The sequence below is a fragment of the Achroia grisella genome, unplaced genomic scaffold (assembly GCF_030625045.1).
Source record: "Achroia grisella isolate CSIRO2021 unplaced genomic scaffold, CSIRO_AGI_Agris_v1 utg517, whole genome shotgun sequence".
Classification (NCBI taxonomy): Eukaryota; Metazoa; Arthropoda; class Insecta; order Lepidoptera; family Pyralidae; genus Achroia; species Achroia grisella.
In genome coordinates, this window is record NW_026712910.1 from 458,864 (window position 1) to 480,807 (window position 21,944).

The following is a 21,944-nucleotide window of genomic DNA, read 5'->3' on the forward strand; positions in this document are numbered from 1 at the left end:
TTACCAAAACATAAATGCATTATTTGTAAACAGAGCAACAAAACCAGTATTTTTTAAGAAGATATAAAACATCATCAGGAAATGTCATATTTAGTAGGTTCCTAAAATTCTACAGGAGAATGTTATTCTTGATGGCGAGCGATCCAAAATTCAGACACGCACGTAAAGCAAAACTTCGTACGTGCATGAACAAATCATACTCTTAATGTTTCCATTAAATTTAATCAACGCGTAGACGAAATGAAAGATTAATATTGCATATTTCCGCGTCTGATGTGAAGAATATATAGATTGATGAACTTCCGTGTTGTCCCGTTCCAATCATTTCCTCGCTACATACGAACACATGCAACAATTTTGTTACTTTTATCAATCCTATGTGTTCATCCATATAGGATGCATGTTATGATGATACTACAAAACGAATTAAATTGTTCCTATACAATTTTCTGAGAGAAGGATAATTTGTTTATAACTAAATAAATTTCTCTAATCGATCAATTTGTAATCAGATAAGAATGAGGTATTAATTAATTTCAACCAATGAAGGCTGTAGTAGCGAATTACTTTGACACAAGTTATCAATGGATTTTCTAAACTAAACTAGTCTCCAAAAATTTGTAACAAACACATTTAATTTATTTGTACCCACCTTAATAGATGTGTTTTTGACCAGTGACAAAGTTTCACACCTGTGTTTTTTAAAAAATCGACAGAATTTTTTATTCCATATCAATTATTTATTAATGTTTAAATAATAATAGAAATAATATGTAAATATAAATATAATAATAATATGCAAAACTTTTGATATCGATTATTATAATTTAGTATTTTGCAACGAACTTCATCACTTGTGGAAGTAATTTAAGAGATCCTGTACACGTATTTCGTAATCCATCTGCACTATTAAATTAAAACAGTTTTCATGGATTTAATAAAAATTACGTAGAACTTTCATCGCTTATTACACTTACATAAAATTTTCATGCTTACAGACGTGACGTCATGTTGGCATAATTGACATTTAGGCGGTGTGTTAACAGATTAGCTAGTCAATCAAGTTAGTATGTACATAAGTATAAACAGATCGCGTACAATATTGAGATTTTGTTTGCGGTAGACCTAATAACGTAAAATATCTCTTAGTACAGTCAAACGCGTCAAGACCGCAAATTACGTAATTCACAATACATAACGATGTCATAAAATTATTTCAACAAACGTCCTTTTATTCAATTAATATGACCACAATACGTAATTACCATGGTATTGTAAATTATACACAGATAATTATGTATTTAAGAGTAGGTTTTCAATTTAAGACTACTGTAAGCATGTAGAATGTACCTACTGTAAAAAGTCGTCATGTGGTAACCATAGTCTCACCTATTTCAGCTGTCAAGAAGCTCGTTTTTTAAGCTGTGCTTCGGTTCAGTGTAAAATAATGCAGTGATTACAAGATAGGAGGATGATAACGTCCTCTTAGGAAGGGCGACGCATTAGCGATATCGCGGGCGTCACATGATGTCCGTAGTATAATGTTCATATAATATATAGGCAATTTTTACTATTTACCATCCGAAGAATTTAGAATCTTTGAAGACTTTCCAAACATAAAAAAGATAGGTAGAATACTAAATGTAATTCTTATATTAGTTAGTTTTTTGTTACATTTTACTGTAACTTATTTGGATAAGCATTTAACCATGGTAAGTCTGAGAAATAAAGTAATTTTCATCACTTGTATCGTGGATATAACATTCGTTTTATTATATATAGATTTATATACAACAATAATTAATAGCGGTAGTGATAGTGCATTCGAGTTTTGGTTCGTCGGCACGCGTCGCTCGAAAGTCGGGAAAGCGGCGAGTCGGCGCGCGCGCATACGATTCTCGTCCGCGTTCCGTTGCGCCTCGTTGCTATGCCGCCCTCTACCCCATTCTTATAAATTACATTTATTGACAATGAATTTAATTTCGAACGTAGATAGAAATTTATTAGTATTTCTGTCTAAAATCGGGGAGCAAGAGAAATCTTAATTGGGACTGACAATATATCCAGTCAGTTTGTTCTGCACGTGGTCCCAATGGGTAAAGTAGCCCCATTGCTAACAATGCACCATATCATGTAGACCTTCACGCGGTCCCCAAAACCATCGTGGCTAATTTAGGGAGAAATTACAACGATGGCTAACTGACCTGATATTATCTTTATCTTTCTCCACCAGCATATACTATATAGCCTAGGCGAGTTCATCACTCCTATAATCATCTATTAAAAAAAATGTAGGTTTTTCTGTGTTTATTGAAGATACGTAGATATTTCAATTAAATCAACGTTTGCAGTATCCCTAACACGTGTTTTAATAGCAATATTAAATATTCCCTTAGGCATGCTAAACAAATACTATAATCCCACACATTTTATTTACAAGATATCTTCATACTGTTATGGCGGAATATGCATGTATACAGTATTTTGAATGTCACACTCTTAATTTACCCTTAGCGGCAATACTCAGCATACATGAGGGTTCAGAATAGTACATGATATTGCCTTCTATGATGCAATTTCTTAGACTTTTTTAATTTTGATTATGCTAAAGGTTTCTTTTACTACCAAATTTAAACCAGAACCTACCTCGGCTTCATGAAGAATACTGTTTGCGTTGAGATAATAGTGAAAACCATCTATCTAAAACCGTTGTATGGATTAGAAGAGGCAATATATATATATGCAAAATACGTACTTTGAATTATTGTTGACAAAACAAACGGTATAAATATATTAGTAGTAAAATATTATACAAAAGTCTTCTTAAATTTTATTCGCAGGATTGTAGCATTTGAGCAGAGCAGCCATCTGTTTTTAAATGTTTATTCAAACAAACGATTAAAACGTGTTTAGTCGGTAGTTCTTGCAATGCTGAAAATCTTATCAAAAGATAATATTCATATTACATAGATACTTGAATGTTTCTGATAATAAATTATCTACAAAGCACGTATCATGTTTAAATGCCTAACAACATTATGTTTTTGCTGTTATTGAAATCGTAAAATAACCCGGAACGTGATGTCTTGCGGTATTTAGAGGTCAATGTTTACGATATATTAATACCTGGAGTAAACGTATGATTTTATGATTGTTATTTAATCAGTATATTTTATAATGTAGTGTAATATCAAACAAAAAACCTGATGATTACTAAAAAAAAAAAACAGTCATCAATGCTGTTAATATGACTTGCAAGTGGACATTAATAAGTAGTTAACCGTATATAATGGAACATGCCAGCTTCATTCACATTGATAATGTCGCTGTTGGTTACTTGTATTTATCTGCAATATCTACATTAGAACATTTATAGCACCAAATCTGTCGTACAATCCTATCTATAGATAATATTTTGCAGACAAAAGTAATTGACGCACACTGTTTTACATATTAATAATATACACGCGTAACACCTATTTTATTAGCCATTGGCAAAATGTTGTCAATCAACCCACACGCGATTAAATGTTATTTATATATGTGTTCTAAATTATAAATTGTCTTTCTATTGCACAATTTACAACATAAACAAATAATTAGGAAGGTATTGCTCATTGTTACTTTTCTCATTTGATTATATGACTTTTCATGTATAATATGGCATTGATAATGTGCGGAAACCCCGTTTCTAGTCAGTTGCCATTCAACAATAGTTCATCATCAAAGCGTTGAAAACGAAGAATTAAAAAAGTAAGTTTTTCCTCGTACGTTGACAACGGTTATAAATCACAGTTGCCGCGTTTATTTTACGATCCAGCTATTATCGTCAACGCGGCGGTTTTGCAATGCGCGCCCGCCTCAGGCCCAATGCGCAGGAGTCGTAAAAAGCAGATACATTCGAACATGCACATCAGCTATTTCTGTATTGCCTTGTATTTATATATTATCCATAACATGACTAACTGGCTTCTCCATAATATGATATACTGACAACCGAAATAGAAGCATTAATATGTAAAGGCAATTTTTTTTATAATAATTACTTGGTCGATGTTATAATAATGGAAACAATGATGTGCAATCATTCATTATTTACAGCAAATTAAAATATAAAAGCAATTAATTATGGTTTCGTGACAGTGTACAGGGTATTAGTTCAAATTAAACAACAATAAGCAGCTCACGACAATCAAACTTGTTATCATCTTGTTATCGGTAATAATTTTATTTGTGTACCTAGAGTTGTGTGAAAAATATTTTATACGTATTTCGTTTTTGATGAATGATTTTGATTAACACAACTTATTCATATTTAAGAGGGCCCATATCCTCTGAAGTATGAATAAGTCGTGTTTATTATGATGAAGCATTCTGTAGTTGGAGTAATTCAAACATTCAAATCGCAATGGAGTGAAATAGTTAGAGCGTAAGTGGCACATAATAGTGTGGCAAGCATGTCGGCATAGCGAGGCTGTTACATGCACCTCCCTTATGCACAAACCAGTTCTGCGCTTCGCACGGAAAATATGTCGCCAATCGCGCGTGCCAACCAGCCTGTTTCCTTCGTTCATTATAGTGAAATATCTGCATTTTTTCGCAATATCACTGTATGTATCTTCGACTGTTAACATATTCATACAATCTTGTATAGTTCTAGGGGATTAATTGATTATGAAAGTTATAGTTTGATGTCAACGAGTTTGTAAATTTTGCTATTAGTCTCAATGTTGATGCATTGAGACTAATATACAGGTGTACTCAACATTTTTTAACAATAAAACTATCTTACAATAGTTATTTTATTTATAAAAAAAAGCTATCAAATTCGATGTTTAAATGTGTCAGGTATTGCACGCTCAGTTTCAGCTCTCTATAAATAGAACCGAAAGATTGACGCGTTTCATCGAAGTGTTCTCGTTCTAAAAGTATTCATCGTCGTCGTTGTGAATGATAATACCTTGAATAGTTAATATACACAAGGCCTTTAGTTGCGGAAATCCGTTAGCATTTGATTTGTTAGCGTAATGTCCTTTTATTTCTATTTAGCTAATGTAGTTGATCTCAAGTTAGGTACTAATTATGACTGGAACGGCGGCGACTAGTCTATATGGTTCGTATGCCGCAAGCAGATTTTATGGACCCCTACGTTTTAGTCTCCGTATGCAATGTTTCTTAGAAATATTGCAACAAAATATCAAGACTCCAAACTATATTTTGTCCGACTCACACTACTCATTAAAGAATCTGGGCCTTATATTTAAACTGCAAATCTTAGACCCATAAGATAAAGCTATTTAGCACTATATTTGGAGAAAAAAATATTCATGATTGGGGTTTTAAAAGACATGATATTACAAAAATTTTGTTTACTAATACGAATTGGACGCCATCAAACTATGCTAAATAACCGTGATAACCAACTGTGACCCCTTCCACTTACCAAAAAGTTTGTTAGATCTCATGTAGAGTCAAACGTGCTCGACTCTACACGAGATCTCCAAATTTATAGTAGTTGATTGGAACACTGTTCATGACTCTAAATTAGATGTCCGCAACTTATTACGCCTAACAAGTCATAATTTTAAACGTCGATTATTTTAGATTGCAAATGAGAAGGAAAACTAGTATTTTAGGGATTTTTTGTAGATATTAGTAAACTGTAACTCGTATATGAAATGTCGCAATTGGTTACGGCGATAATGTTCTAAATATATATTCCACTTTTTCGTTATTATTATTTAATTCTCGAATATGGATAGACTCCTTTAGATGTATTTTCTTTGTATATTAAAGTAAAACTAAGTTGAAGATAATATAAAATATTTCAACAGTTGATACTATCGAATAGTATCAACTGTTGAAATAATTGCAGTTAAAAATAATTTCAAAGACATTAAAAGACATCAAAATCTCTAAGAATTAAATAGATATTAAAAAATCGCAGAATGTCAACATTACCTACTTACCTTATATTTATGGTTTTGTATGTTACATTTGAGTAATTTATATTGTTATTTGCATATTTTCATGTGAAGGCAGTAGCAGGCATGGAATATTGATAACATAAACGTGAAAATACTGTATTATGTCATAATAGTAAAATATTTTTTCCTGAATTTTTATTTTTGTTCGAATATATTAAGTTTTGTTATAATTTTTCACAATAAAAATAAAAAACAAGTACTAGTATGTACAATATATTTGATAGATTTTTATTTATTTAATGCTGATTCATCTTTTACATAAGTAATTCCGTTATTATTATATTATATGCTACTAACATATCATATCAGCAGCTAAAGTTTTATGTATTAATATTGTTTTGATTACCGTCAGTTAGTTTATTCTATAGATTCAGTTTATAGTTTAGATTAAAATCCATAGTATCCCTAAAAATATTTACATCTAAAATGAATAGTAAATTACATGGAGAAACAAGTAGACTTTGGATTACGGTAATCAATATTTTCCAGTGTATGAAGTAGTAACTGAATCCGAAATTTAGCGATAGTCAATTAGGCGCTGTTCGTTGTCGCTACAATGCCTAATTTGGCCGAAAATTGTCATGCAATGTACTTACATGCATTAGTAATTATATCCGTGTGATATTAGATACTATATTTATTTTCTTTACGTAAATATACGATTATATACGATAGTGGACTCATTACTCAAATGAAGATACCGACATTATTTCAATAGTATTGGGATTTATAATAATAGAGAATTAATTACAGTTCTGTGTCAAAGCTAATGAAATATTTAGTTGTAAAGCACTGAATTATTACTGACTAGTTGAATTTGGTTTATTGTATATAAAATTAGATTGTATTCAAATACCACTTAAACAATTTTGGGTATTTACCTACGCATGGTATTTTGTTAAATTAGTGTAGTGTCATAAATTAGTTATCAATTGCCATAATTCTGGTTTTAAATATATAAATAAGCGTACTAATTATTTCAAGTGAAAAACAAAATTACATTTATTTCTATCGATTAGATTGGCGCAAAGTGACTATAATGAAAATTCATTTGGCGAAGAAAATTTAATTGCACAGCACTGAGGTACAGAGCAACAATGATGCGCGCGAAGGGTTAAGTGTTTTACGAAAATAAAGGCTACAGAACCGGCACAATGACTCAGATGGAATTCAGTGGTGGCCGAGCTTCGTCGGAATCAGAAATACAATCCTAATTATAATCGCACGCATCCGTCGGGCTCTTCAATCGGTTGCTAACGTCCATCCCTGGCGATACAATACTTCAGTGATGTCTCTTCTTAAGGTAAATCACAGATACTCGATACCAATACTTATTTAATCGATTTTCCATAAGATACTAGTTATAATTATTAGTACTTGATTATTGACTAAATGGATATTTAATATGTGTTTGCTTGTAAAAGCGTTAAATTTAATATTGATTTGGTAATTTCGGAATATTGGCAATCTGACAAAATATTTCAAAGAGTCTGTCCACACAAACTACTGCGTTCATTTCAAGTATGTATAGCAAAGTTCTTTTTTGTAATGTCGAACAAGCGGATAACCCACCAGGTGGGTTTTTTTTTTATGGGTGATAATGGAATGGTGCACCCGCCTGCGCTAACGGTTTACGCTGGCGGGGCACCAGTGGAGGATGATAAGATGATCATGAAGTTAGGTCAGTTAGCCCATCGTGACAAATTCACCAAGAATTTATCACGATGGTTTCCAGGGGGAACCACGTGGAGGTCAACCTGACATGGTACATTGCTAGCAATAAGATGATCAGTCCACATTACTAACAATCCCCATTCCCCCCCCACCAGGTGGGTTATCCGGTAAGTGGTAACCGATGCCTATATACATGATTGACACTAACCTCATCGTTTTAGCAGATATCGCCTGTGATACTGGACTAAGATATTATGCTTCTTATCCTACAGGATAAAATATATTTTAAATTTCACTGCCTTTTCTCACCCTACAACTGAAATACAGCTAACAGAGCGTGCTTCTTGGCTGCTGAAATAAGTGAACTGTAGGGTACCCAGGCAGACGATTTAAATTTTTTTTAATAATTTTTAATGTAGATTAAAGCATAGTTTACTGTGATAGATTTATGCGCTTCATTGGTATAGGGTAAGTGAAACTTAATTATTCCACGGTGGTTGCAGTTACCGAGGTAGATATTGTGAAATGGTCATCACCGGGACTACCTCGATCTCACCTATTTCAGTTGAAGCAGTTTGCTTTGTAAGCTGTCTTTCGATGCGGTTCATGTAAATAGCCGCGCCGGTTACATACCATCAGGTAACCGGATAGCTCGTTTGGCCTTCCTGATACATAAAAAAAGTAAAACTAAGTGAGTATATAGGTAGCAAAGAGCGTAACTAAACGAGAGTTATTCCGCTTTCATATAACTTTTGGCCTATTATGTTAGTAATATTTTTCTTTACCATTAGGGCTAGTGGGTTTGCTTTATTATTAGAACTGAACGTTACGTTCTTATTGGGTATCGGTTTTCCATATAACTTTTATAGGCTGGTGAAGTTATGACGGCGCGTTAAATGAATGTGTGCGGTAAGTTTATACCTACTGATTACAGATTGTCAGATTTATCTCTCCTATTTAATCCGGAGATAAAACACGTCTAATAATAATGACCAAGGACAATTCATACGGTGTCATCTTTTACAAGGGGTCTAAGTAACTAATAGATACATACAAATATTTTTTTTTGCAATAACATACTATACGAATAGATCATGGTGTATCGTGTAAGAATTGAACTTTTGCCCATTGGAAAGAAGGCAGTGTACAGTTAGACCACCCTGACCGTCATAGTTATTTATATTAGTTAAACATAAATATGTACATAGATTTTTGCTGATAATTGCATAATTTTAAAGAATTACTCATTATTTTAATCATAATCAAAAGTTTATCGCTTACATTTAGAGTTGTAGTACAAATTACAATCTGTATATTACGAGTTGTTTCTGTGCTTGTTATTGGTCTGAATATTATAAATTGAATATAGATCTTGTAAATCGATTGAACTTGTTTTTGGATTACATATGTAACTTCAGTATCCAATGCAAGAATTGGTACTATGATTGCAGCGGTATCAACATTGAGTCGTGTGATTGCTATAGAAACTCCATAACGGTGAGCGATTAATCTCGTCTTTGGGGTCATCGGATTTGTTTCCTAAGAACTATAGATGTAGATATAGGTGGTCTCCAGAGTTTGATGGGTTTATCCGGGCCTGACACAGCAAAATTTTGTTCATCGCTAGGAATTTATTCGTGGCCTTCCCAATCATATACATATTTCAGAACAAGTATATGGCCCAAGGTTCAAAGGTAACTAAACAAAATAGCTTTATACAAGTTATTGTATTCGTGTTTTTTTTTTAATTTTGTAAATAATAATGAGTCCTTGAAGATCTCGAGCAGCTTTGCAATGCCTTGAATTCAATGATTTCAGGTTCGGTCCATGCACAATACAGAGTTCATGAATATTTGTATTGGTATTGTTTAATTTTTAATAATAATAATCTTTAATTTTCCTATTACTTGCACATTATATTTTGTTCCCTGGTACCTAGGTATAAACCTGTTTATTAGTTTTGTTTTGTGTCTCTGGATCAGTGCTATTGATTCTGACCGTACTTTTTGTTCATGTGAGGAATGATATTTCAGATTGACTCTACCGCCACTTGAGGTGTTATCCTTTTCTGTACCTAATGCGTGAAAGTGCCACCTTAATTTTTGCCTTGTAATTGCTACCCAATTTGATTTAGAAAATTTCCGCTTATATATAAATAAATTGACAACATAAGCGAGTGCCGCTTGATATTAACGTATGTGTACATAGGAGCAACACTGCCGCATTGCGGTGGGTCGCCCATATGTACGAGTATGCCGACATATCGCTTTTACCCTTCGGTGCAAAAGTACGTTACAGAAATTTTATAATACCTTCTGAGTGTATATTTCATCTCGAAGACAGACGAATAGCTTTTAGTTCTACATCATTAACAACAGCTAATATTAAAGAACGTGTAGATAATTTAAATATCAATATCAACCCGACACGCGAAAAGTTAAATATTGGTAAGAAGAATATATTTTTTTAATCTGAATATATTTTTACGTCTTACTTTTTACTTATATTCAGGGTGGAAGCTCTGGTGAAAGAGACCGCATTATTATATTAGTATGTGTAGAAAAAAAAATGTTGTTTAACCACGCCGCGCGTAAGGAGTATGAGACTTGGTATTAATTAAAAACGAATACATAAAATTAAACATTATAACGGACAAGCTTCAAAGTAATATTCTTGGTCTTTTTCACTAGGGCCTTCATCATCCATATAAATCAAAAGCAACGCTGATACATTTAATTATGTTAACAGTTTCTTCTAGATCTTGAAAATTATGTTGTTTTTCTCTATGTTATATTATGCTATTAAAATATGTAGTACTTGCCTTGGGGGTATAGGGTTGGTACTGAATTGACTACTTTGTACTTTACTATGATTGGCAATTTTTCTATTTATGGTAAGTCATGCTCAGAAATATTTTGTCAGCGGTTCCTACACCACAGTATAGAATTAATAAGAAAAGACGATCAGAAGAAAAGGAAACACACAAGTTTCTTGCTTATTCTTCTTGTGATGAGACAGCTTTCCGAATAAGTAAGTAATGTACTGACATTTAAAAAAATTGTTGACTATTTAAAAGTGCTTAAATTAAGTTTATTTAAATAAATGATTTTCTATTCTATTCTATTCTAAAATAGTGACTCGAAAGGTTTTCATATAGAATTTTATATATATCACATCATAAAAATTTGCATATAGAATGCAATTTTTTCGAAAAAACGGCAAACATTATCTACATTTATACAGAAATGACACTTTTCTGTCACTTTCACATTGTTTTGAAAGTGTTCTAGGTTCTAGGTCACTGTAAAAAGTCTTCGTTATTTTAGAGTATTTAATTATTTTCATATGGCGCTTTGGTAGTGGTTAATAAAAGATGCCGTTTTGCTACTGTATATGAATCATCCAAACCGATTTGTTCTCTGTTTAAATTGGTTATCACAATGTGTATTGTGCTTACATGTAAATAGTAACGGCTTTTATTTTGGTCGTTTTGTTCAGGATTTCAGGTGTATAGGTATCGATTACGTGTGCATATTATATATAAATAATAATTTACGCATTAACCTATTGATTACGTGCAATGAGACTGTATGTATAAATACAGTGGAATTTATATGCCACTTGCGTACCTATTTTTCAGTATTTAATTAAAAGAGTTTGCTCATATATGAATTTGTTTTTTATACAACCATTTTTATTTCGGAGTCATTTTATTTTTATATACAGAATAAAAATATTTAAATAGATTTCGCTACAATATGTACGTTGTTGTGAATAAGCAAATATGTTAATGTATATTTTTTATGTAATCGAAATGGAAAACATCCACGCAGCCCACCAAACCATCCATGGAAAGGTAACCGTCGCCTGTGTGAACAAATCTAAATATATCGCGTTATTATATGATATACATATAACATAATTAAAAAGGCAAGATGCTTCATCATGTAAGCCAATGAAGAAATATCAATGAAAATGTGTTAACTGGTTATCTGACTTCGGAGCATTAGATTGGGATCGAATACATTGAGTTACAATTGTCCCCTACCATTGTTCTCAGAATTTCCACTATGGAAATTCACTTACAATAAATATAACATCTGGGGTCAAAAGTGTCAAACCAGAAGTATACAGGTTTGCTCATTATCAGGTCGATTGTGAAGAAGCTAAGCTCCTTATCAAGGGTTCGTTTCCGGGTCACGTACCTTTTGTTCCACACAATGATTTTAAAAGTCGGCTTTAACCCGCGCACAAAAGAATAATAAAATATGAAAGTTGTCTCGAGTGGTTTTTTGTTTCGCTTCAGACGGTCGTTGTATCGAGTTTGTATTACATTAGTGGAGCGTTGATTTACACGGCTCCGTATCGTGGGCGAGACTATTCATAGTACTAATGTACTAAATATAGTTACGAATCCCTATTATTTCTCGGGGCTGACTCAGTACGCGAGTGGTTCCGCTTTTAAAAGTAGATTTTCATTTTATGTTACGTACGGAAGTAAATAGTAGTATGGCTACGGTGCTTCCTGAAGAGGATAGTCAGTATTGAAGAAATTAATTATTAAATACAATTTTATTTCGATGCTAACGTTTAAGTTAAATCACTACAAACATACGTGTATTGATCTATGACAGGTATGAGACGAAACTACTTCACACAGGCAAGGCTGGTAGCACCACGCTAAAAATATATATAGGTACGTATATCTATAATTTTCTTCCATAATAAGACTTTATATATATACAATATACATATGAACGCAATTGGCATTATTTAATTTAATACAAAGTGTTGCTAAAAGCCTTTTCAAATCGGAGGGTTTTCTTAGTAAAATGTCCTTGATCTCGTAACAAGCACTAGGTATACTAAACATCATACAAGTAACATGTCCTCAATATAAATGGTGCGTAGGTCTTTTTAACAATCACATGGTTTTATTTAATTTATCCTGTACTGTACCGATAATATTACATTATTAAACTGGCAATAGTTTCTACACACAGTATTAGACGCAAACTATTTTTGAATGTAGGTACAATTACTTAGCAATTTCTAATTGAATTGTTAACCTGAATACACCTAATTTATATGTTTCCATGGGAGGAGGTGTATATACAATATCAATAATTTAATTTTTCAGTATCTGTTTGAAATTTTGTACCTGTTGAGAAAAATACTTCTGTACTAAAACTGTGTTTCTTCTATGTTATACGACTTTTGTCTACTTTTTATTTTGTATCTTGCATAATTTGCATTGGGCGCTTTGGGCAAGAGGATTCGACCCTGGGTTTCGAGAATTTTTGTTGGCCTCCTAGTTTATACTACTTTTTGCTGGTTGTTAATAAAATTAATAAAAGTCTTCTATCATTGTCATTATGCTCCTTTATCCTAAGCAGAGCCTTCTATAGGTTATAGACACTTTAGTGTTATATTAACTGTGTGAGAATGTTTTTCTAAAAAATTCTTTAATTGTATTATGTGGCTTAGATTATTTATATTTTTAAGGTATTATGAAGTAACATCAAATAAAATAATTATATTACGTTTTGAAAATATCAATATTGTATATATATCATAATTACACTCCGTTTGATTGATTAATATGTGAATTATAAACACCCAGCGGGGGAATTGGCAAACAATTTGTCTCAGCATCTATTATAATCTAATTGTATTAACCGAGCGAGCTAAAAGCATCTCAAGGACAACGAGTGCATATGGAGTATGCAGGTATACGTCTCGTGCCACAAACATCTGCCTGCGCGGGCGCAGGCGGCGCGCGTGGCAACCATAGCTAGCACCCGTCCATTGGACCGGAGTGATGAGCGAGTGCCTACTGTCTCCTGTCCTATGGAGCTATCGAGAGTCATATAGTAGTTGGCAGATTTTAATTTTTAAAATTAACTTCTATTATATTATATATAACTATATAATAATAACGACCCGTTTCTGTACATGTACAATTTATATACACTTTTCTTATCAACCATGTATACGTTCTGACTGACTCTGTCTCTGAATGATCTATAAAATATTGTAGTTACTGATTTTAGAAAAAAATCGGTTTAAAATACTTGAACCAAATGTGGTTGGTGTTCAGATGGATCAAGACTTAGATTGATATACACAATATTTTGAGCCTAATTTACGAAATTAGAGCAGATACAGCAATTTCTTATTAAATGGACAAAGCATTAAATGTAATATTAACATAATTTTAAGTCATTCTGTATTCATTATTTTATAAGCTTGTGCGAAATAAGTAATTTGAAAACGTCCAACATTGTACACTTACATTTATACAACAAGCCTAGCTGTCTTGAGTTAAAAAGTTGCGCCAGTTTATCACTTGTACCACACGACCCGAGTCGGGAGCGCGGCTAATTATAATCGACTAAACATCATCGAGTGCTTGTAACTTAGGGTCGCACCTTCGTACGTAGTTTTAAAAATACATTCTCAACACGTCACGCTTATATCTCTCCGCGTATCCATACAGATAAAAGGTATTCTAATTTATTGTAGTTTAAAATAGTGCCTGAACAAATAATTTATTATATTTTAACAAGTGTTGTTGTTCAACAATACTTAAATATTAATAAAAATTTATGAAGTCATATAAAAGAAATATAACATTGGCAGTGTACTTAACGTTCTTTGCATTAACTCGTTTAATGGCTGGAATATATAATATATAATTTGGGCGAGTAACCTTATTATGTTGGTAGATCCGTAAAGAAACTTTAAATAATCATAATATTATAATTCAAATACTGTGATCAATATTAATATTATATTTAAGTAGGTAGCTCCATATCTTCTTTAAATTATTAGCATATTGATCATAGACGCAACAGCCCTATCAAAATACCGCGTCTCGCTCCGCCCGCCGCGCCGCCCGCTGTGCGTGTATATTCTCTCGCACCTTGTTGTCAGGTTGACGATTATACATTTGCGCAATTTTATCACTAACTAAACCAACTGTTTTATCCAACACTAATAAAATAAAAACAATACATAAATGAATAATAATAAATACCTATACACATATCAGTGCGCTATCATGCGTCCCTCGTCTCGAAATAAGCAGAGCAGTAAACAACTGATTGAAATTATTAAATACATTTTCTTTGAATATAGGTACATAAATAACATATGGATTGAACGGATGACTAGAAGATAAGAAAATGTATAAAACCGCTTCAGCATTTTAAAGATCTAAATTTTCATTATTATCTTAGTCTATCAAATATGTTGTACTTGCAAAAGTATTTTAAAATTTTGATGTACTTTCAAATATACCCTGATTCAATTATCATCATCATCGTCATTAAAATACATTATCGTCCCAATGCTGGGTTTCTCACCGGTATCTCAAGAGTACTATTTAGCTTACTATTATCACGCAGGTCACTATGTTACTGTTTGGATGTATGGGACTCTAAAATAATTTCTGAAACTGTTTTAATATAATTAAAAATCAATTTTAATTGATATTTAAATGCATTGAAACTTTGTATCATACGCGGATATGATTGAAACAACGCGTCATATTATTAAATAACTAAGCTACCTACTCACGCTCTATTTATTCGGATCATCTTGGGTCGCTGCCAGTCATTCTAAATACCATACGTGGTCGCGTTTAAATTTGTCTTAAAATTATGAAAGGCATCAACATAAATGAAAACAAAAAAAAAATTATGAAGAATTGTGAGAAATGTTATTAAATTTGTAGTATTTTCGCGTCCGTTATTGAGATCTGAGAGTCCATTGTTTGGTTTATGGCGTGAAAATCAAACTTCCGCGCTATGCAATATTACAGAAACGTTACAATATTTCTATTGTTTTAGTATACCTACACTTAATATTTTTCTATAGCTTAATAAATCTTCGGATTTGTTTTGGATACATTCTTGTACAATAGATTTATCTTATCTAACAATTAACGGGTTTCCTAATTATTACGCATTACGTAACATGGTTAACAGTTCTTGCAGATGCAGATAAATTAATGTCATACAGATGCAATTTCCTTAATCTGTAGCTGGTTTCCATGGAAATCTTAATTCGTATATTCCGTTACAATAATTCCACTGTGAGGGCACGGTTATACATTTTTCACTGGAAATGTATCACCTTGTCGGTGGGTAGCTGGTTACTTACAATTAAAAAGCGAAAAGAGCGCGGATTCCGCGGCGAATTTCGAGAAATATCGACGGGGTCGATGAACCATGTCGACGCATCGTGTCCGTGACTCTTCGTTCGATTTTTTTAGATCTGTTTTATGCGTATGTTTTCGGAAGAGATTTTATTGACTTGTACAACTTAATGCATGTCATTATGGTTACTGCAATGTTGTGTGATACCGCTATATTTTGCTGATGCTGAAAGAAAACGATTTGGATATATGTACCTATATCTCTATTAATTTCTATACATCTCGTGTCTGTTTTGATATATTATATTATTTTAACTGTACTGTTTTTCTGTTGTAAACTACTTACCTTATCGCTTTAAATATATATTTTTAACTCAATGCATTGTATGTTCATGATAAGCGATAGCTGCCGGCATATTGTAGACTAGGTGACCCGCGCAAACTTGCGTTGCATTTTTCCCGATTCTGTAAGATTTTTCATTAATTATTATTGTTATGACCAATATTGCACTATGGTGTTACGTTATATCCTCCCTTGATAAATGGGCTATCCAACACTATATTATTTTTTCAATTAGAACCAGTTGTTCCTGATATTAACGCATTCAAACAAATAAAATAACAATGAAAATTTCAGTTTCAACTTATACAAATATTTAGAAATGTTCTATTGCGCAATAAGTAAATCAGTTTCATCAAAAGTGGCTTCTTCTGTATCATTGTCCATTTATGATATAATATGACTTCCTTTTGATCTATGTGACCATTTCCATAATAACGCAAGATATATCTGTTTATAAGAGTTACATTAAAATTAATTAGTTTTACGATTGTCTTGTTTTAAAATTTTTGATGGATGTTATTAAAATACTTTAAAAAATTAATAAACGTTTTTGAAAAATTAATTATTGTTTGTCCTCTAATAAAATTATGACGACTGTCACGTAATAATTATGGTAAAGTAGGTGATACGTGGTTGATTGTTTTAATTAAGTCATGATTACTAAAATGTCCGCTGGTAGTCAGCGATTATTGACGTTAAACCGTATTAGTGAATGTTGTTGGTCGAATGCAATAATTAAAGGCTAATTCATTCGTCATATGTGAAAAAGTGTATTTAGTACTTGTATATTCTTCGATTATCATAATCAACATCAATATGACTATTATTATAATTATTAATTTTTATCAATTTCGACCAAATCTGTCACAAAAGAAACCTATATAGCAGATTACAGGAAATTTTAGACTTGTTATATATATTTTTCAGAAGAATGCATACATGCATTTTTCTCAGCTTTATTTGAATGGTTTTTTTTATTCCAGTTCTTGGCAATCACGTGATGTTAGAATGACGATGACGGCTAATAAGTGTAGATTCTCAATTGACACTTATTTTTCTGTGTGCGCCATATCTGATTTGGGATTGGTTTGGATGATTAATTTTGCAATATATTTACTCAAGTGTTGGTTTAGATATTTAAAATCAGTTTCAGATACTCGTAATTTTACGCTGAGAGTATAATAACTATATAAACGGGACATTTACGTGTGCGATCGATTATGTGCATCCATTGTCCCTACATTTCATTAGTGTAACATTCAACGAAGGTGAACAATAAAAATATCAGCGGCGATGAAATAAATAAAAAGAACAGCCGGGCCAGGTGCGGCGGGGGCAGGTGGAATAATTGGCAATTCTTTGTCTCAACCCATACGCCAACGAAAACCTACAGATGCTTAAATACCTCGGGACACTGATGTCTCATTTTATTATTTTCTTTTACTTGCACGGTCAGCCGTAAAGGTCGGTGAACACTGATGAACTTTATTACCTTCCAGTAAGGACTAAACGTGATGAAATTTGTACAATTACTTTTGTTGCTGGCTGTACGTTGTTTGGGTCGTATGAGTCGTTTCGTAGTGTGCGTCGTGCGCCGTTTAGATATATTATCGTTTTGGTGCATTTATTTTTATACTCGACTGCAGCGTGCATATTTGATGCATGTAATATCTTCAGATACTTCTACAGATAATAGCTACCATATGAAACTTATACTTGCAAAGTCGCGGAAACTGCATTTTTAATTTTATTTCAGCAGATGTATTCGGTATTTATGTTATGGACATAGACAGAGGACATAAACATTATTTATTATATATTTACACTAATAATATAAATCCCAAAAGTGTGACTGTCTGTCTGTTACCTCAATTACCTTTTCACAGGTGGTCCTGTGATGATATATGTCCATGATGTATAGTATCATGAGGGCCACAGGATTATTATTTACTTAAAAAAAGAAGGCGAAGTCGCGCGTAACAATTAGTTTTTAATTAGTAGTCGATTAATCGTTATTAAAAATAAAATTAAGGGAACGATACTTTAAAAAGGTAAACACAAATGTTGAGTTTACCTTTTTAAAACAAACTTTTGTATAAATTTGAAACTTGGTTGAGCTGTGTTGATTGTAGTGCGTGTGATTATTAAACCTTATCACTAGTAATTGCTTTAAAGTTTATATGGACAAGGGTGTATCGATGCAAGTGTTAATTACAATTTCGGCAATTTCCCCTTTGATTATGGTGTGATTTTAATGGGCAAATTATAATTTGCTCACTAAAACAATTACGATATCAGTCTATCAATAGGCACGTTGCAACTGTCAACGTCAGTGAAATTCCGGAAGCCTGGAATGTGGGTGAGCCCGAGGTAACCTCATTTGGCTTGTGCACATGCGCCTTAACTTTGCGATTTCTGTTCTAACCCGTCGAAATCACGGAGCACTGTGATTGCAAACGTTCAGTTTAGCGGGTTTTTATCCGTAACTTGGCTGGGTATTAACCTCATTGTGCGAGTATGTACGCAGCAACCCGGTCACTTAGCTAGTACGCGTATTATCTCCATTTACATAGTGCGGACAAGTAGCGGTGTCGACTTACGCGCCAGTGCCGACTCTAATGCTGCCTCCGACATCAAAAGTAGATCACAATTTCACTTCAAAATAATATGAGACACTTGATTATATGTACTAATGAAAACTTGGGCAAGAAACACGCTGTGACATTAGTAGTTTTAATAGAGTACCAATTTAAGTTCATTATTACTTATAGACATTATTACATAAGGTACAAATTAAATATACGTTAACATCACCATTGAAATCACGCCATCATGTGACGCCCGTGGTATAGGTATTTACCATACGTTGCCATTTCAGAGGACTAAGATATCGTAGGTTCGTATCTTCAAATTCATTACCTTAACTCAACTAAACACATCTTACAAAGCAATCTCCTTGGCGGCAGAAATAGTACCAATACTTAAAGTCTACCTCGATAAATGATTAAATATTAAAGTTAATTGGGCAAATCTTAAGCAATAAGAGTTGTATTACCTATACAACCTACGTACAGGAAAATGTGTTCATAGATGGGTATTTGATTTACATAAGGACATTAGAACTTAAGTAAATACAGAATTATGACTGTAACAGTTTAGACCTCGCATATTTTAGTCAACGCGTAAACTCATTAAAATCTTCTGACGTCAATAAAAAACCGGGAAATCAAAAAAATGTTTTAATAGTCGAAAATAATATGCTACAAATTGGTAATAATGTTCTATTCTTTTTCGAAATTATTTATATAGCTTATACTATTTTATAAGTCAGTTAGGTTTTCGTAAAAGAGACCGCTGTAGTATTAATATCACATACAAACCGTAAAGACTTATAAAAAGTACCTATTATGAGTGACATTGAAAACAACAATAGTTATGAATGAATGTCCTTTAACGTATACCTATCCGGATAATGATGTTATTTGCTTTGTCTTCCTCATTGTGAACCATTATTGTGTTACATTTGGTTTCATTGTCGGAAAAATCTTATCTTGTATTGTATCATAAGCATTTATATGTTTACAGTACTTCTAAGATTTGAATTTACACTTACTTTTTTTATAAAAACGCTTTTACGCCTCCGATCATATATGTTATAATGACAATTCACTAAGGTTTGAAATCTTATTTGACTTATTTGTAGAAATTGAAACAAACAATAATTTTATGGTATAGATATAAGCATAAAGTTTTTAATCATACAGAAATCTTATAGACCCTAAGCGTGGTAAATCAGAAATTACCACATTAATAAAAAGTAAACAAAAGTAGGAAGAAGGGTGAATGGCGTTCACTTAAGGAAAACATGGTGTATTTTATAAATAATTTATTGCAAATCAAAATTAAGAAAAGTAACAAAGTCTTTATTTATCGAGTAATCAACAATTTAACAACAAAAGCATGTAACTTTATTCTACTAGTAGTAGGAAGATATTATTTAAAAAAACATGTTTGAGCAGCATTGCCCTTGACTATGGGTAATGCCACTCAGGCTACGGGGTTCATAAGATCAATCTTACACAATAAAAGTAAAATCTACAATCCCCAATTATCCCCATTTCTACGTAAAATTAGCCTTTTTCAATTGAATAAATATTGTACAGGCTTAGATCTCAAATCAACTTCAATTATTGTAATATAATATAAAATAATAATAATTATTAGAGGTAAGATAAATTAGAAATAAAAATATTTTACCCTTGGATACATAAATCACATATGTATCTATCTTGGAATCCCACCCTGAACATGTAGCATGAGCCCACAGTCCGCAGATGGTGCAGCGCTACCAGAATTCATATTTTTTCCAAATTCCTGTTAAATAATACATTTGCTATAATTTCTGTCATCCACATTCATTTTGTCGTCACTGACATCGTCGTAAAGGTACTGTTTATCTTCACTATCTGAAGAATTTTCGTGTAAATTTTTCTTTTAAGATTTTTATCATGTTTTTTTTCTTTCTTTTGGACTTATTTTAATCATAGTTTTAGCAGATTGAAGGTATTTTTCTGTCTTTTCGATCTAACAACTTTCGTGGCGATCCTTTGACGTTTTCTTAGCATATCTACAACACTAAAAAAAAATAAGCCACAAAGTGGTAACTCAGGTGAGCGGTATAACCCCCAACCGGTTGTTTTGTAATTAATTAGAAATTAAAAAAAACATATGCGCAATTGTTAAAAATTAATTGCATTACCATAAAATAGAATAGTTTTATTATCAGAAGAGTATACTTAATAATTAAATAAGCATTAAAATTTTAGACTTACCGTCATAAAACACTTATGCAAAAATTAGATCATGGCCGCAAACGAAAATCTGTCCTTCACGCGAGCTGACTGTCTGTTTGCAGTGCTGTCTTTTAGAGGCTACCTACCCTCGTGCTTTAAGCAACGTGGCGGCGTGTTGCTACATTCCATTTTGATAGAGTTACCGATGTGAGCGCCATTACCCGATGAGCGCTATTCCCCCTCGCTCCCCTATATGAATTGAAGCATTTGGCGTTTCGTTGTTTCTGTCAACTCGAATAGGAGATAGGGGTTATAAAATGCACGTAGATGTCTGTGTTTAAAATAGGACTAGGAGTTAATTAAGAGTCTATTTCACTAATTAGGACCCCGCAAATACAAATTATAATCTCCCCCAGTCAAATCACGATGTAGGTAAATGATTGTTTTTAACAAACATGCACACTATTTGTTCTCTGAGGAAAACAGGAAATTTGTTTATCGGAAAATTTAATATATTTTGTTGTTTTCATGATTTAGTTTTGTGTACATTTGAATTTTTTTTATTGAGCAGACAATTCCAATCAACATTTTTAATCCTACATGTGCATCTGTGGTTGTTCATATCCCATTGTTTTCACGATAGGTAGAGGTGAGTGGCCTATTGTCCATATTGTATTGATGTTTGATATAAGTCACCTTCATGTACAGGCTAATGAGTTTGACGCTTTTAAAGCAGATTAATATGTAATGCATTTACAGAGGAAATCATTGTTGCATTGTATTAGGTAGGACCACTCGTCGAGTAATAATATTTTCATGTATCGCTTTAATTTTTTAGTTTTATTAGTTAAGTTCCCAAGTCGTTATAGTGACTGATTGATATTAAAGCCTACCGCTTTGTAATGTCAACTGCGTCGGTACTTCTATTTTCACTTTACTTTGTAAAGTGTGTTTCGGATAATGGGTGAGATAAGGCATCGATATTA

The 21,944-nt window shown here is 32.6% G+C and overlaps 1 protein-coding gene across 6 annotated transcripts in view; it reads left to right on the forward strand.

Annotated features, from left to right (window-relative positions):
- The window catches only part of LOC131847281 (uncharacterized), a 78,012-nt gene that overhangs the window by 19,695 nt on the left and 36,373 nt on the right, over positions 1-21,944 (forward strand). Inside the window, exon 2 of one of the 6 annotated variants that reach the window (XM_059196818.1) lies at positions 7,065-7,290. The exons of 3 other annotated variants lie outside the window; for them this stretch is intronic. In XM_059196818.1, the coding sequence (XP_059052801.1) occupies positions 7,276-7,290 (15 nt within the window). In that variant the 5' untranslated portion in view covers positions 7,065-7,275. Of the gene's footprint in view, positions 1-7,064; positions 7,291-10,040; positions 10,109-12,295; positions 12,358-21,944 lie in introns of those variants that run through there. 2 more of the 6 variants (XM_059196822.1, XM_059196821.1) reach the window with 2 other exon arrangements.